This window comes from Hemiscyllium ocellatum, chromosome 45, assembly GCF_020745735.1.
Source record: "Hemiscyllium ocellatum isolate sHemOce1 chromosome 45, sHemOce1.pat.X.cur, whole genome shotgun sequence".
Lineage (NCBI taxonomy): Eukaryota > Metazoa > Chordata > Chondrichthyes > Orectolobiformes > Hemiscylliidae > Hemiscyllium > Hemiscyllium ocellatum.
The window spans coordinates 32,462,086-32,478,183 of record NC_083445.1 but is presented as its reverse complement, the minus strand read 5'-3'; the positions used below and the strand labels follow the sequence as shown (position 1 = coordinate 32,478,183).

Sequence of the window (16,098 nt, the reverse complement as noted above, 5' to 3'; positions counted from 1 at the left end):
GTTAATACTGTGTTTGTGGCATGTGGTTGGACCAGTATTTATTGCCCATCCTAAATGCCCAAGTAATGGTTAAATCCCATGTAGGCCAGACTGGGAAAGGATTTCTTTCCCTAATGAACATTAATGAAACAGATGGGTTTTCACAAAAATAACAAGGCGAGTTTTTAACTCCAGGTTTCTAAAATATTAAATTCAAAGTTTACCATCTGCCATATTGGGATTTGAATCCATGTCCCCCAGGATATCTATCTAGGGTTCTGGATTACTCGCCCACTGATATTATGACTATGTCACAATCTCCCTTCCTTCCAGACATAGTTAGCCCATTAGTCTAGATTAGAGTGGTGCTGGAAAAGCACAGCAGGTCAAGCAGCATCCGGGAGGAAGAGGTGGGGAGTGGTGCCGGTGTAACTATGGACTGTTCTACGTAGCCAACAAAGAGACAGGCAGAGCTGGGGCTATGACCAAAAGGGTAGCCATGGGAACCCATATGAGCCCCAGCTCTGCCTGTCTCTTTGTTGGCTACGTAGAACAGTCCATCTTCCATAGTTACACCGGCACCACTCTCCACCTCTTCCTCCAGATGCTGCCTGACCTGCTGTGCTTTTCCAGCACCACTCTAATCTAGTCTCTGATTTTTAGCATCTGCAGTCTTTGTTTTTACATCTGCAGTCCTTTGTTAAATTCTAAATCTCCTCCAGTGAAACTCTTCCCTGTTCACTCATTGTACCATCTGGGGGACCTTTAATTTCATGAATGTCGATCATGGAAGGCAATGCAAATACGATGGCCTCATGGCTTCACTCAGACCACAGCATTTCTGTGATTCTTTGACATTCCATGGAAACAGTCATTAGACTTGTATGGTTACCAACCATATCATCAAATGGTGATTCCCATGCCTTCATCATCTAAGTAATTACATAACTGGCTCCTAACATACATGATGTGGCAACCTTTGGCAAATAACTCCCCAGCATCTGCAAGGCACAAATCAGGAGTGCTATTCAATGCTGTCACTTCCCTTGATGCATGTGTATCCAGCCACACTCAAGTAGGAACAGCTGCATCCAGGACAAAACAGACCACGTGATCGGCACCTTATGCACCATGTTTAAATATTCACACCCTCTATTACCAACGCAAACTATCTGCAGTGGATACCACCAGAGTCGAAAAGTGCAGTGCTGGAAAAGCAGAGAAGGTCAAGCAGCATCCAAGGAGCAGGGGAGATGCTGTTTTTGAATGATAAGCCTGATGAACGGCTTATGCCCAAAACATCGACTCTCCTGCTCCTCAGATGCTGCCCTATCTGCTGTGCTTTTCCAGCATTTTTCGATTCTGATTCTCTAGCATCTGCAATCCTCACTTTCTCCTAGTGCATAGCACCAACAAGGTACATGCCATAACCTAGTGAAGACTCCTTATATTCCACCTTCCATATCCACAGGTTTCACTGCCTGGGAGGTAAAGGACAGCAGATGCATTAGAACACAACCAGCCACAGGTTCTCCACGTAAAACATGAAAAAGACTCACTGTATTTAGGCCTCAACTGTTCCACTTCTCCCAAACAAATTAAAGACTCCTGTTCAACATTTACAAAACGTTTCACTGAGCCCCTTACTTAGGCTTATGAAATTTGAGTAAACCATTGATAGGTTTTTAACAATCATTCTATAGCTTCAAGGTCACTTTTATTTCCAGATAATTTAAAATAGATTCAAATTCTCAAACCACGAAAGAGGAATTTAATCTTAAATTCTCTACATTATGAATCAATGTCTTTAGGGAAGGAAACTGCCATCCTTACCTAGTCTGGTCTACATGTGACTTCACACCCACAGCAATGTGGTTGACTCTTAGCTGTCCTCTGGGCAATTAGGGATGGGCAATAAATGCTGCCTAGTCAGCGGCACCCTCATCCCAGGAATGAATAAAGAAAGATAATTAAAGTAACCACTGTGATAACATTTCATTTAAAACACAGCACTCTGCAGTGCCTATTTGAAATGCCTCCTTTAATTGTGTACTGAGCCCTGGATCATGAACTCTAACCTTCATAAATCAGTCTAAAATATTACAAAATTAGCCAAGCTAAAACTGCATTCTCTGTTCCTTTGACGACGGAGAGCAGCTGGTTTAAAATCATAGGGGTTTTGGCATCTGTCAAGGATGATGAATATAGAAAGTGTGCTAATAGTATTGCTGAAATCCTTGTTGTTCCGTATTCTAATAAAACTCTGTTTATATGACAGGCATTTGTGGAAAAATGGCTTGCAAACAATGGTTACTGGATTGGACTCAGAGAGACAGTCTCGGAAGGTGACTGGCGCTGGGTAGATGGAACGGATTATACGTCCTCTGTAAAGTGAGCCCACCTTTCAATTGCACATTCTGGAAAATATGTGAGACATTGAAGATTTAGCAAAAGGGTGGATATGTTTTGAAGCTTTGACTTCAGTTACTTAGCTGAACACGAGAAACAAACTTAGACTTGCAGCAGCAGTCCATCAGGCACTATAAGTCCAAAAGAGGAATTGCTACCTATTTGCAGATTATGGTTAGAAACCTTTTTCTGGTTGCTGCTGCAATTCAATGAATTTTAGGTGTTTTCCTATATCTGTTCAAAGTTCCAAATCTGTACAGAGAATGAGCTGGCTGATACTGTAGTATAGGTTGACGGCTTATTTGCAAACCAGTTAAGTCTCGATAAGAGTGGCATTGAGCATGAGTGGGGGGTGGGAGCAAAGACCAAACTGACTGCAGGAGGAGGAGTGAGAAGGAGTTGGGGGGGAAGAGGTCTTAGCAGGAGAATAAAATATCAGAGGATTTTTTGGGGAAATATCTGTTGGAAAACATAGTTAAAAATTACACAACACCAGGTTATAGTCCTGTGAGGTTAGAGTCTGTCTGCATCCCAATCTCGAGTCAAACTGGTTCTATTTCCAAAGTTGGAATTTATAAAATGACGATGGGTTGACTGCCAACAGACTGTGTGCATGTACCTGCTTTTACAATTCTGCAAATGCAAATTCACCCCATAGACTTATCTATGTGTGTACATGTGCACATGTGAGGGGGAGAGACAGTGTGTGGGGGGAGGGGGGGAAAGAGAGAGAGAGAGAGACAGAGAGAGAGAGAGAGACAGAGAGAGAGAGAGAGAGGGGGAGAGAGAGAGAGAGAGAGAGACACCGTGTGTGTGTGTACGTGCTTGATACAGTGTGTATATGAGTGTAATGGAGAAAATGCCGGTGACGCTCTTCTAAAGCCTTAAGTTATCTCAGGGCTGTGACTTGAAAGAAATTCTGGGATCTACATATTAACGAATTGAAACCTGCATTGCCATTCTAAGTGATTAAAGACTTAACAGCAATTGAGATTAGTTCAATACATCGCATCAGTTGTATGACACTGTGATCTTTTGCTATAAATTCTGTGTCCTATGATCCTGCCCCACTAGCTACCTGACAAAGGAGCAGCACTCCAAAAGCTAGTGCTTCCAAATAAATCTGTTGGACTATAACCTGGTGTTGTGGGATTTTTAACTTTGTCAATCCCAATCCAACACCGGCACCGCCACATTTTGGAAAGCATGTAACATAATCAGAGAAAAAATATGTTGTCTTGGACTGAAATGAGAAAGAGCTGTTTTAAAACCAGTGTTTGAAATGGCAGTATATGTATGAAAGGATCCAACATGGTGTCAGAGAGTCATAGAGACGTACAGCACGAAAACAGATCCTTCGGTCCAACTTGTCCTTGTTGACTAGATATCCCAACCTAATCTAATCCCAACTGCCAGCACCTGACCCACATCCCTACAAACCCTTCCTATTTATATACCCATTCAGATGCCTTTTAAGTGTTGCAATTGTCCTAGCCTCCACCACTTCCTCTGGCAGCTCATTCCATACATGTACCATCCTCTGCATGAAAAGGTTACTCCTTAGGTCCCTTTTATATCTTTTCCCTCTCACCCTAAACCTATGCCCTCTGGACTCCCCCATCCCAGGGAAAAGACTTTCTTTATTTATCCTATCCATGCCCCTCATGTTTACATAAACCTCTATAAGGTCAGCCCTCAGCCTCAGATTCTTCAGGGAAAACAACCCCAGCCTATTCAGCCTCTCCCTATCACTCAAATCCTCCAACTCTGGCAATATCCTTGTAAATCTTTTCTGAACCCTTTCATGTTTCACAACATCTTTCTGATAGGAAGGAGACCAGAATTGCACGCAATATTCCAACAGTGGCCTAACCAATGTCGTGCATTTCTTTCATAATTTTATATGGTTCTACAAGATCCTCTCTCATTCTTTTGAATTCCAATGATTATAATCCCGTTGTACCCAGTCTCCCCAAGTAAACCTCAACTCTGGAATCAAGATACTGAACCTCCTCTCCACCCCCTCCAGGGCCAGTAAATCCTTTCTCAAGTAAGGAGACCAAAGCTGCAAACAGTACTCCAGGTGTGGCTTCACCAGCACATTGTACAGCTGCAACATAGCCTACATGTTTTTAAGCTCAACCTGTTTAGCAATGAAGGACAATATTACATTTACCTTCCTTCTGTTGCACCTACAGACCAACCTCCTGTGATTCATGTACAAGGACACCCAGGTCCCTCTGCACAGCAGCATTCTGCAACTTTTTACTATTCAAGTATTAGCCCTTTTTACTGTTATTCCTACCAAAATGAATGACTTCACATTTATTCATATTGTATGTCATCTGCCAGATCTTTGCCCTCTCACTTAAAGTATCTGTGTTCCTCTGCAAAGTTTCACAATCCTCTGCACACTTTGCTCTTCCACTCATCTTCATGTCATCTGCAAACTTTGACACACTATGTGTCGTCCCCAGTGCCAAATTATCGATATAAATTGTGAATAATTGTAGTCCCAACACTGACCCCTGAGGCACACCACAACTTGCTGATTGCCAACCAGAAAAGCACTCATTTATCTCTACTCTTTTCTTTGTTGGTTAACTAATCCTCTATCCATGCCGATACTTTACCTGTAACACCATGCATCTCTATCTTATGCAGCTGCCTTTTGAGTGGCATCTTGTCAAACCTCTTTTGAAAATCTAGGTACACCACATCTACGGGTCCCTATTGTCTACAGTACTCCTAATATCCTCATAGAATTCCAGTAGGTTAATTAATGATGACCTGCCTTTCATGGATCCATGCTGCATCTGTTCAATGGAACAGTCTCCATCTCGATGTATTGCTATTTCTTCCTTGGTAATAGATTCAAGCATTTTCCCCACTGCAGAAGTTAAGCCAACTGGTCCATAATTCCCCAATTTCTGTCTATCTCCTTTATTAAACAGTGGTGTCACATTTGCTGCTTTCCAATCTGCTGGAACGGCCCCAAAATCCAGCAAAGTTTGGAAACTTACCACTAGTCCAGTTACTATTTCTCCTGCCACCTCTTTTAGTACCCTCGGATGTATTCCATCAGGGCCCAGGAGACCTTTCTACCCTCAGCTCCATTAGCTCGCCCAACGCTATCTCTTTCATGATGATAAGCGTTTCCAGGACCTCACCTACCTTCGCGTCTTTAGATTAGATTACTTACAGTGTGGAAACAGGCCCTTGGGCCCAACAAGTCCACACCGACCCGCCGAAGCGCAACCCACCCATACCCCTACATTTACCCCTTACCTAACACTATGGGCAATTTAGCATGGCCAATTCACCTTTGTGTGCTGTGGCAGGAAACCGGAGCACCCGGAGGAAACCCACGCAGACACGGGGAGAATGTGCAAACTCCACACAGTCAGTCGCCTGAGGCAGGAATTGAACCCAGGTCTCTGGCGCTGTGAGGCAGCAGTGCTAACCACTGTGCCACCATGCCACGCAATTTGTTAACTGCTCTCACAAGAGAACATTCTCTTAAAAAAAGCATTGTCTATCTATAACATGTACCACTGCACTTTTAGGTAATATTCCAGACTAAAGAAATTTCAGAGAAAATGATTAAGAAGTCATTTTTGACAGAGGAAGATGACAGAAGAAGATAGAGAAAATTTTGGAAGACACATTCTGTGTGAACTTTGAGAGACTAAGTTTTAATTTATTGTTTTCTTCTAGGATTACTCTAAGTGGGACCTGTGTTATTGGAACAATATATTATTGGAATCTTGTTTTATTCAGGAACAAGTAATTAGAGAGGGATTGTTTGGGGTGTTAGTAATTCTGCCAACTTGTTCACTGTTGGAGTTAGATAAATAAATTGTTACTTGTTAATTATAGAGTGGGGAAAAGGATTCTATTTCATTTAACCACTCCTTTATAACAAATTGGGGTAAGAGGTAGGTTATACCACATCTTTATCATATCGCGGGGCAGGGCAAGCTTCTCTAGTTGTTTTGGTCTTAATTATCAGAGGGGTGACAATCTGCTCTGGAATAATTGGCCTATGATCTACTGGGAGATAGTGAGGACTGCGAATGCTGGAGATCAGAGTTGAGAGTGTGGTACTAGCTGGTCAGACAGCTTCCTCATTTCCCCTCCCCCCACATTATTCCAGTCCCAACCTTCCAACTCGGCACTGCCCTCTGGACCGGTTCATCACTCCCCCCTCTGACCTATCAGCTTCTCCCTCACATTCATCCACCTATTACTTTCTCAGCTACCCACCCCACCGCATCGCATTTTTCTCTCAGTCCCAGCCCGCAAGCCTCATTCCTGATGAAGGACTTATGCCTAAAACCTCGACTCTCCTGCTTCTTGGATGGTGCCTGACTGGCTGTGCTTTCCCAGCAACACACTCTCGACTGTGGTCTACTAACCAATTATCAATGACAGAGACTTTTTGCCTGTTAGTAACTGTTTAATGAGTTCTCAGGCAACTGAAAAGTTTTGGACTTGGGAATAAGTTACAGAGAAAGAGAGAAGTGTTTAATTCTTCCCAGCTCAAGCGCAGTCTTTCTGTTCTCTGCTAAAACTAACTTTAAAACCAAAGAAAACCAGTTTAAATTTCCTCCAACAGTTGATGTAAGCAGTGACTTTTAACTGGTAAGTCAGAGACTTTTTGAGTGGACCAGTTTCTGTGTCTTACGAACCAATGAAAACTGGAAGCAATGTAAAACAACAACTGAAGCAACATGCTGGTTCACAGACAAATCAGAGGGGATCATCTCAAGCTCAGAATGTGAGAAAAGCTCCTGAACTGTCTTTTGAGTTTATCCCTCCGCCCATAACCTATTTCACTTTGATTGTTTGTTTGTTTGCCTGTCTATTTGTGTATACAATAATGTGATGGTTCCGGTGTTGGAATGGAATCCACAAAGTCAGATATCACACGACATCAGGTTGTAGTCCAATAGGTTTATTTGAAATCGCAAACTTCATCAGATGGAGTGATAAAGGAGCAGCACTTTGGAACCATCAGATGATTTCAAATAAACCTGTTGGACTATAACCTGGTGTTGTCTGACTTCCGACTGTGCCTGCAAGGGAGTGTTGACGAGGGGAGTAGAGTTATAATTATTATTGTTAGATGCCAACAGTTGATATCTGCTTCCCTGTAGCTACACTCTAAGTAATTCCTTGAACTACACAGCACAGGAATAGGTCCTTTGACCCATGATGTTGTGCCAAACATGACACCAAATGAAATGAATCCCTTCTTCCTGACATTGGTCCATATCCCGTCAATCCTTGCAAATTCATGTACTTATCTAAAAGTCTCTTAAATGCACCTATCGTATCTAACTCCACCACCACCTCTGGCAATGCATTCCAGACTCCAACCACTCTGTGTAAAAACCTTGCTCCTCACATCTCCTTTGAGCTTCCCCTCTCACTTTAAATGCATGCCCTCTACTACAGTTAGTTCTGATATAATGCCATAGTTCCTTCTCTTGCAATCTCGTGTTATAAGAACATCACACAATATCTACACCATTTAAACTAATGGGGCTAGAATTGTGTTATAGTGTACATGGCTAAGGAAAGGTCATGTTCTACAAATAACCATCTGAATTTTTCAATCGCCAATTTGTGTTGAAGAAACATGCGTTGTAGCAGATCCGGCTGTATTAGACAGTTCAATGCTGGGAGATAAAGATGCCGACCGTCAAACTTATCTCTGCATCTCATCATTTTCTAAACTTCTTTCAGGTCTCCCCTCAGCCTCTGCCACTCAAGAGAAAATACCTTGGGCTTTTCTACTCTCTCATTGTGGCTCATGCCCCTCTGATCCAAGCAGCATCCTGCATGTATCCAAACCAATGCAATCGAATTCAAATCAAATCTAACTTAAAACCTGGACAAGCCTCCAGACTTTGTTATGACCCACTGAAGTGGTGTGCCATGAATTGAGCCAAGCTTCTTGCCAAGTTTTTAAAGATAGTCCAATTTTCCTGACTTTCATACTGAAGCACCCTCTCCAAATCCTCCACATCCTTCCTGTAAAGTGGCCACCAGGAATGAACACAATACACTAAGTGTAGCCCAACCAAAGCTACAACATGACATCCTGACTCTTGTACACAGTTCTTCGATTAATAACGGCAAGCATGCCATACACCTTCTTTACCACCCTATCTTCTTGCGCGGCCACTTTCACGGAGCTATGGAATTGAACTCCAAGATCCATGTTCAATACAGTTACCTGGTCTATGCTTTCTATAGACCTGTGTCCAAAAGCTATGTAAACTGGGAATTTGGCAGACTTCATAAAATTCTTAACTCTTCTGATGACCCTGGGAGTAGCGGGACTTGATTCCTAGCACACTGACCCAGTGATGCTTAACAATGTTCTTGATGTAGCTCTGGTATCAACGATCACATTCTATCAAGACTCTGAGAAGAGACGAATGGAAGAACTTTAGGTGGAAGAAGTTGAATCAGTATGAGTCATCTCGGCTCATCCCAGCTCTTTTCGTTTCTATGCTGGACATCTTCTATGACTCTCTGACTTGACTAGCCGAAGATAGATCATCTCATTGTCAAAATTGGGAAGCAAAGACCACGGAGCTGATTTTCCAGACTTATTCTATCTCTGCCAATAATCTACCTTCCTGATTTGTTCATCTGTTTGTGTGTGAGGAGAATGTTATATGGATTTTTTTTTAATTTAGTGCTGTTATATGACAATGGTCTATGTCTGTTTACTTGTTGCTATGATCTAATGACTTAATTATAAAAGAATTCTTGTCAGCACAGAAACCATGCTTTCTATCAGCTTCAGTATGAAAGTCAGGAAAATTGGACTATCTTTAAAAACTTGGCAAGAAGCTTGGCTCAATTTATGGCACACTACTTCAGTGGGTCATAACAAAGTCTGGAGGCTTGTCCAGGTTTTAAGGTAGATTTGATTTGAATTCGATTGCATTGGTTTGGATACATGCATAATGAACATTTGAATGTGGTTTGCTCAATAATACAAGTTAAGGAAAACCCCAAGTTCTGGACTTTATTTAATGCATGGCACTGGAAACAGCCAACAGTTCCTGTGGGTGGCAGAGTCATCACTGGCAGCCTTAAATGGAAGTTCAAAACCAAAGCTGATTGATTTGGCGAATCAACTGAAGATAGTGAGGATGTCTGCACGTTCTCGTCAAACCTCCATTGCTGGGCTCCCTCCCACCTTCGTTTCTCCACTGTCATTATGGAGAAGGTGTCTATGTGAAGTTTCTATCTGCACCTTTTCCATTGTGTCACGCTTAAACTTGTATCATTTCTGTGGTATGAAGACAGACAAAATCTGTGGTTCTGCATGGATCTAACAAATTGGTGATGAAACATTTTGACTCTGCATTTAATATGACCTGGAGGTGCTGGCGTTGGACTATGGTGGAAAAAGTTAATAATCATACAACACCAGGCTATAGTCGAACAGGTTTATTTGAAAGCACTAGCTTACAGAGTGCTGCTCCTTCAGCAGTTGTCCAACCACCCGATGAAGGAGCAGCATTTCAAAAGGTAGTGCTTCCAAATAAACCTGTTGAACCATAACCTGGTGTTGTGTGATGTTTAACTTTAATGTGATCGACCATTAGGATCTTATGCCTGTGAGAAAAACGGAAGGCATTTTTGTTTGTGCCAGTGCCTGAAATGGGAGGGACTTACAAATTAATGCCCATACCAGCTCAGCACACAGCAAGCTTCTTATCTGTTATCAAAGTGACAGTGACTCTATTAAACATTTCACAATCAGTTTACAGAACAAATGCCTGGACACTTATGTACCCTAAAGAAGGTCCTTGTGTTACATTTCATGTCCAATCATCTTGTTCTGTTCTCTTTCCTTGTTCAGGTTTTGGGGGAGTGGCCAGCCCAATGAAAAAAACCATCAAGGGGTAGATGAAGACTGTGTCGTGACTCATGAAACTGCAGGGTGGCATGATTGGCCCTGCAATTCACTTCACTACTCAATCTGTGAAAAATCAGCATAATATTGTTTTGTTTAATGCTGCATTTAATAAATGTTGAGCCTGTTTCAATCTATTCAGTCCATGTATATTATCCAGATGCCCAGGAGCTAGAATTGATGGGATGGGTGTGTGGTACTGGGAATCTTCCCCCACCCACCTTTCTCTTCTGTCTCAAACTGCCCTAATGCCCACTGAGCATGCTCAGCCTTGGGTTTGACTTTTGCTCCCAAGTCAGGAGTACAGAATTGGGAAATTTCATGACTCCACAAACTTGACTATTGACCACAACTGAACTGGACTAGTCATATAAACATCGTAGCCACAAGAATAGGTCAGAGACTAGGAATGTTGCAGTGAACAGCTCACCTCCAGACACCTCAGGCCTGTCTACAAGGCACAAGTCAGGGTGTGATGGAATAATCCCCACTTGGCTTGATGGAAGCAGCTCTAACAACACTCAAGAACACCTGATTTAAGGCAAAGCTTGATTGACACCACACCCACCAGCTTCAACATTCACACCCTTTACCATTGATGCATATTGGCAACTATACCTTCCATCTACACAATGCACTGCAGAAATTTACCAAAGCTCCTCTTCTTGTATCTTCCAAACCTACGTCTTGCACTATTGTGAGGGATAAATGCATCAGATGCATGGAAACACCACCACCTGCAAGTTCCCCTCCAAACCACTCACTCTCTAGACTTGTAAATATATCCCTGTTTGTTCACCGTCATAGAATCATAGAGATCTTCTGCACAGGGAAAAGGCTGGAGATTCAGTAACAGGAAAATATGTTGGGCCCTCAGGATAAATATAAAAACAAAAGTTGTTTATGTAGTGTTTTGTGAATTATGTGCTGCAGAGTGGGGTGAGTTTATTTCCTGAAAATGTTCAAGGCAGATATTTGATTTTCAGGGATTCAGGAGATGAAGTGACATGGGAATTGGGTGAGGAAATGGATTTGGTGTAGAAGTTAAAATCTGAGAGGCTTAAGTGGCTTAATAATGTATTCTTGCTCCAGCTGCTGATCTCGTTATGACTTTAAACTGTTCGTTGATAAGGTGGGTGGTAACCAAAGGATACAGTTAGAAAGTCATTGGCAAAATATCCAGTGACAAGAGGGACGCCTCTTTTGCTCATTGGTTTATTTTAATGTGGGTGTGTGCAAGTGTCATGGAAGCCAAAAGGAACTTTAAAAGGTGCACTTTCTCACCAAACAGAGAAAGGAATGGGGAGAACAGTGGGAAGAATTGGAAAGCTCTTTCAGGGTTTCATAGCAACAGAGTCATGAAGGTTGATACTGCAGAAACAGGCCCGAAAGCCCAATAAGTCTGTTTTAGAAAAAGCACTTCATTATTCTGATCCCATTTCCAGCACTTGTCCTGTAGCCACGGAGTGATTGATAGGGTTATTTATTTTATATTATTTAATTTATCATTCCCAGGAGAGCCCAAATCCTGGAATTCCCTCTCTAACTGCACTGTGCGGATCCCAACGCCAAATATATTTAAGAGGGTGGCTCACAAGCACTCCCTCCCGGGGAATTAAGGATGGGAATTCAACACTGGTCCAGCCATTTCTGCTCACATCCTGTCAGAGAATTGAAAATTAAACAGGAGAGTACCCCTCAAGTAGCATGGTCTGTTCCAAGAGTGTGGGTGTGTGTACATGCTGAGGGTGGGTTACATGCTGGTGCTGCTGGTGACAATAGGGGACCTAGCAGGTGGCCAGGATAAGTTTAAAAGTTGCTGGTTGGGCAGGGGTTTTGGGTGAAATGCTGGCTTTGGTGCTCCAGCACTCAGTTGAAGATTTACAAAAAGTACAAAACAAAAAGGAACAGACTCTGGTCTTCATGCTCACATCCTCTCAACACCAACTTCACCTCCTCAACTGATTTCAACATAATCTCCCATATACTCCATGTCACCCTGATACCATGCAAACAGCTCCACAGCCCTCAATGGCCACTAGAACATAGAACAGTACATCACAGAACAGGCCCTTCTGCCCTCAGCATTGTGCTGACCTGTTATCCTACTCTAAGATCAGACTAACCTACATATCTACTAGCCTATATTGTACTATTTTCCATTTGCCTATCCAAGAGTCGCTTAAATTTCCCTAATATATCTTACTGTACTACCACTGCTGACAGTGCATTCTATTCACCGACCACTCACGGTGTAAAGAGTTGACTCTGACATCTCCCCTAAACCTTTCTCCAATTACCTTAAACTTATGTCCCCTCATGATAGCCATTTCCGCAATGGGACAACGTTTCTGATTATTCACTCTATCTATGCCTTTCATTATCGTGTAACCTCTTGCCTTTCTTTACTCCAGTGAGAAAAGCTCTAGCTCTCTCAACCTTTCTTCATAGGACATGCCCTCCAGTCCAGGCAGCTTCCTGGTAAATCACCTGTGTACCCTCTCTAACCCTTCCTACAATGAGGAGACCAAAACTGCACATAATACTCCATACTCCATAATATGGTCTAACCAGGGCTTTATAGAGCGACAGCATTGCTTTGTGGCTCTTAAACTCAATCTCCCTGTTAATGAAAGCCAACACACTATACGCCTTCTTAATAACCTTGTCAACTTGGGTGATAACTTTGAGGGATCTATGGACATGAACCCCAAGCTCCATCTGTTCCTCCACACTGCCAAGCATTGTGTCCCATTGCAACCTACAACAGTCCTCCACACATTCCACCACTCCACCAACCTTTGTGTCATCGGTAAACTTACTAACCCACCCTTCCACTTCCTCATCAAGTCATTGATAAACATCACAAAGACCAGAGGTCCCTGTGGAATACCACTGGCCACCGAGCTCTAGACTGAATACTTTCCTATCTACTACCACTCTCTGCCTTGTATGGGCCAGCCAATTCTGTATCCAGATGGCCAATTTCTCTGTATCCAATGCCTCCTTACTTTCTGAATGAACCTACCATGGAGAACCCTCATCAAACGCCTTGCTAAAATCCACATACACTTCAATGTATTTTGTCACATCCTCAAAGAATTCAATAAGGCTTGTGAGGCATGACCTGCCCCTCACAAAATCATGCTGACTATCCCTAATCAAGCTATGCTTTTTCCAAATAATCGTAAGTCCTGTCTCTCAGAATCCTCTCCAATATTTTGCTCACCACCACCTGCAGACTGACTGGTCCCTCCCAGTAGTGAATACTGAAGCAAAGTATTCATTAAGGATCTCTCACCTTGGACTCCAGGCACAAGATCCCTCCATTATTCCTGATTGGCCATACCTTCACTCTGGCCATCCTCTTGCTCCCTCAGGACAAATTTCAGATTAATTACTGTTTATTCCTGGTGGTGAGCCCATTTCTTCAGCTTTGCAGGTCATGCAGTGTCAGTACACCTATGGTGCTATTAAGGAGTGTTAAGGTCTACATACACCAGACAAGATAGGATGTGAACATACCAAGGCAGAAATTGCTGCAGAAACTCAATAGGTCTGGCACCAACTGTGGAGAGAAGAAAAAGTTAACAGTTGAAATCTTGCGACCCTTCTTCAGTTCTGAAGCCAACACAAATTCAAATTGATCTGTATCCCATAAAGGGGAAGTATATTTTGACTGAACATGCTGTGGAAGTCATTGTGAAAGTGAGTTTGCCAGCACAATGTAATAGAAAGCAGGCTCCAGGTTTTATTATTGCTGTAACAAAGTTCTGAGTTGAAGAAGTGCAGGGGAGAGGAGACCAGGAAGTGAAAGAAATTAGCAAGGAGACCATGCAATTAGATGGATGTGGCCAATGAAGACTCAAGAATCTGGATCCAGTGTAACAAGAAGTTGAATAACCTTTTTTGAACGGTGAAAGTCAGTAAATGTATTTCCAAATGCTATATCCCACGAACAACCCCCATGGAAATGGTGATAGTTGCCATCTTTGGAGTGGATCATAACTGAAGTCGTGACCAGCAGTGGAGCTGAAATGAAAGATACTGATGATATGTTGTTACCAAATCTAACTCCTCACATCTCAGCTACAATTCATACCACCATCTGTTCTGACTTATAAGTTGCAGATGGTATAAGCTGGCATCTTTTATTCTTTCTCCTTCCCTCATCATAGCCCTAGTCTTATATCCTTTTCCTTCCTTTCATAAAGCGAAGAACCGCAACCGGATAGGCACTTGAAGAAGACAAAATGCACAGAGAGCAGTAAGAAGACTCTCACTTGTTGTCATACTTTCAGCCATCAGTTTAGTTACATTGAGCACACTTTAGAGAATAACTTAGAGGCAAGGTTTGTGTGTGTCAAGATACAGGGCACATTATGCAACAACAAAGGCAGTCCTGTTGTTGAGGCATCAGATGAAGCAGTGAGAGAAGGAGGCTGGTGAGTGTACACCATGAAATGTAGTGAAAGCTCAGACTGAAGGTTGCTCTCATGCAACTCAACTTACTACCATGAAGATTCACACTTCTGTCATCACAGTTGCAGAAACCATTGTTCAAAGAGAGTGACAGAGTATCACAACAGTTTAGCTTATTTGCTGCTACCTCTTTGCTCAGATTATACGGGGGTTTCCTGGGAGTACGGAAGTGGCACAGTGGAGCACACGCCTGCTTTCCTTTCTCAGGATGGCTCTCCACCAGAACCCTTGCAGTTATCACTTGCCAACCAGCCCTGACTGCTACTGTTAATGTGGCACAATCCATAGCCAAACCTTCTGAGGTCACAGTACTCGAGGTTGGCCTGTAAATCCAACTGTAGTCTCCAACACAAAGTCATTAATTTTTCACCAGACATGCTACAACTACTGCATAACATGCATGGGAGCATTAGGGCAGACAACGACATAGAAGAGAATGAATGAGGGCAAACAACTGACTTTTGTATGCAATAATTTAGAAATTTTGTGTGGAATGATTTTTTTCAAATGTTTACATTTTCTCCAAGAGCTTGACACATGAGCATTATTAGATGGAGGCTTCAGGTATGGGATTGTCAGTGAATGGAAAATTGCTGCAGTTTTTTTTTATTTTTTTCATGGGATATGGGCATTGCTAGCTCAGCCAGCATGTATTCACCCTATTTGTTCATAGGACTGTTAAGAGTCACCAACGTTGCTTTGGGTCTGGAGTCACAGATAGGGATCTGGTAAGGATGTCAGATTTTGTTCCCAAAAGGACATTAGTGAACCAGTTAGATTTTTACAAAAGTTGACAAAGGTTACATGGTTGAAATTAGGTTAGTTTTAATTCAAGATGTTTTAAAATAGATCAAAGTTTGCCATCTGCCATGATGGGATTTGAACCTATGTCCCCAAAACATTACCCTGGAAGTTTGAATTACCAGTGCAGTGATATTACCACTACACTGCTGCTGGAGAGTTAATACACAGACAAGGGTTAAGACCTGATAAATGGACCTTGGACTTTTGAATTGAATTGGATTTATTGGCACGTGCACTGAGGCACAGTGAGCAATACAGGCAGAAGCATGGTAACTTGAAATGGAAATTGAACTCACGGAGGATGAAAAGTCACTCAATACAGAACATGAGAATGGAAAATATTGAAGATGTCTTGGTGAGAAAACTTTTATAGTAATTGATGGGCTGATGTAAACGAACATTTTCAGTGAGAAGCAAGACTCATCAAATAAAATAAGATGCCGAAAAGAGAAGAAAGTAACAAAGCAGCCAGGAGCAAA

The 16,098-nt window shown here is 42.3% G+C and overlaps 1 protein-coding gene across 1 annotated transcript in view; it reads left to right on the top strand.

Moving 5' to 3' along the window:
• LOC132836028 (CD209 antigen-like protein C) overlaps window positions 1–10,454 on the top strand; it is an 84,764-nt gene extending 74,310 nt beyond the window's left edge. Inside the window, exons 7-8 of the mRNA XM_060855230.1 lie at window positions 2,258–2,370; window positions 10,280–10,454. Of these exons, the coding sequence (XP_060711213.1) occupies window positions 2,258–2,370; window positions 10,280–10,418 (252 nt within the window). The 3' untranslated portion in view covers window positions 10,419–10,454. The remainder of the gene's footprint in view (window positions 1–2,257; window positions 2,371–10,279) is intronic.
• Window positions 10,455–16,098: the final 5,644 nt, after the last annotated feature.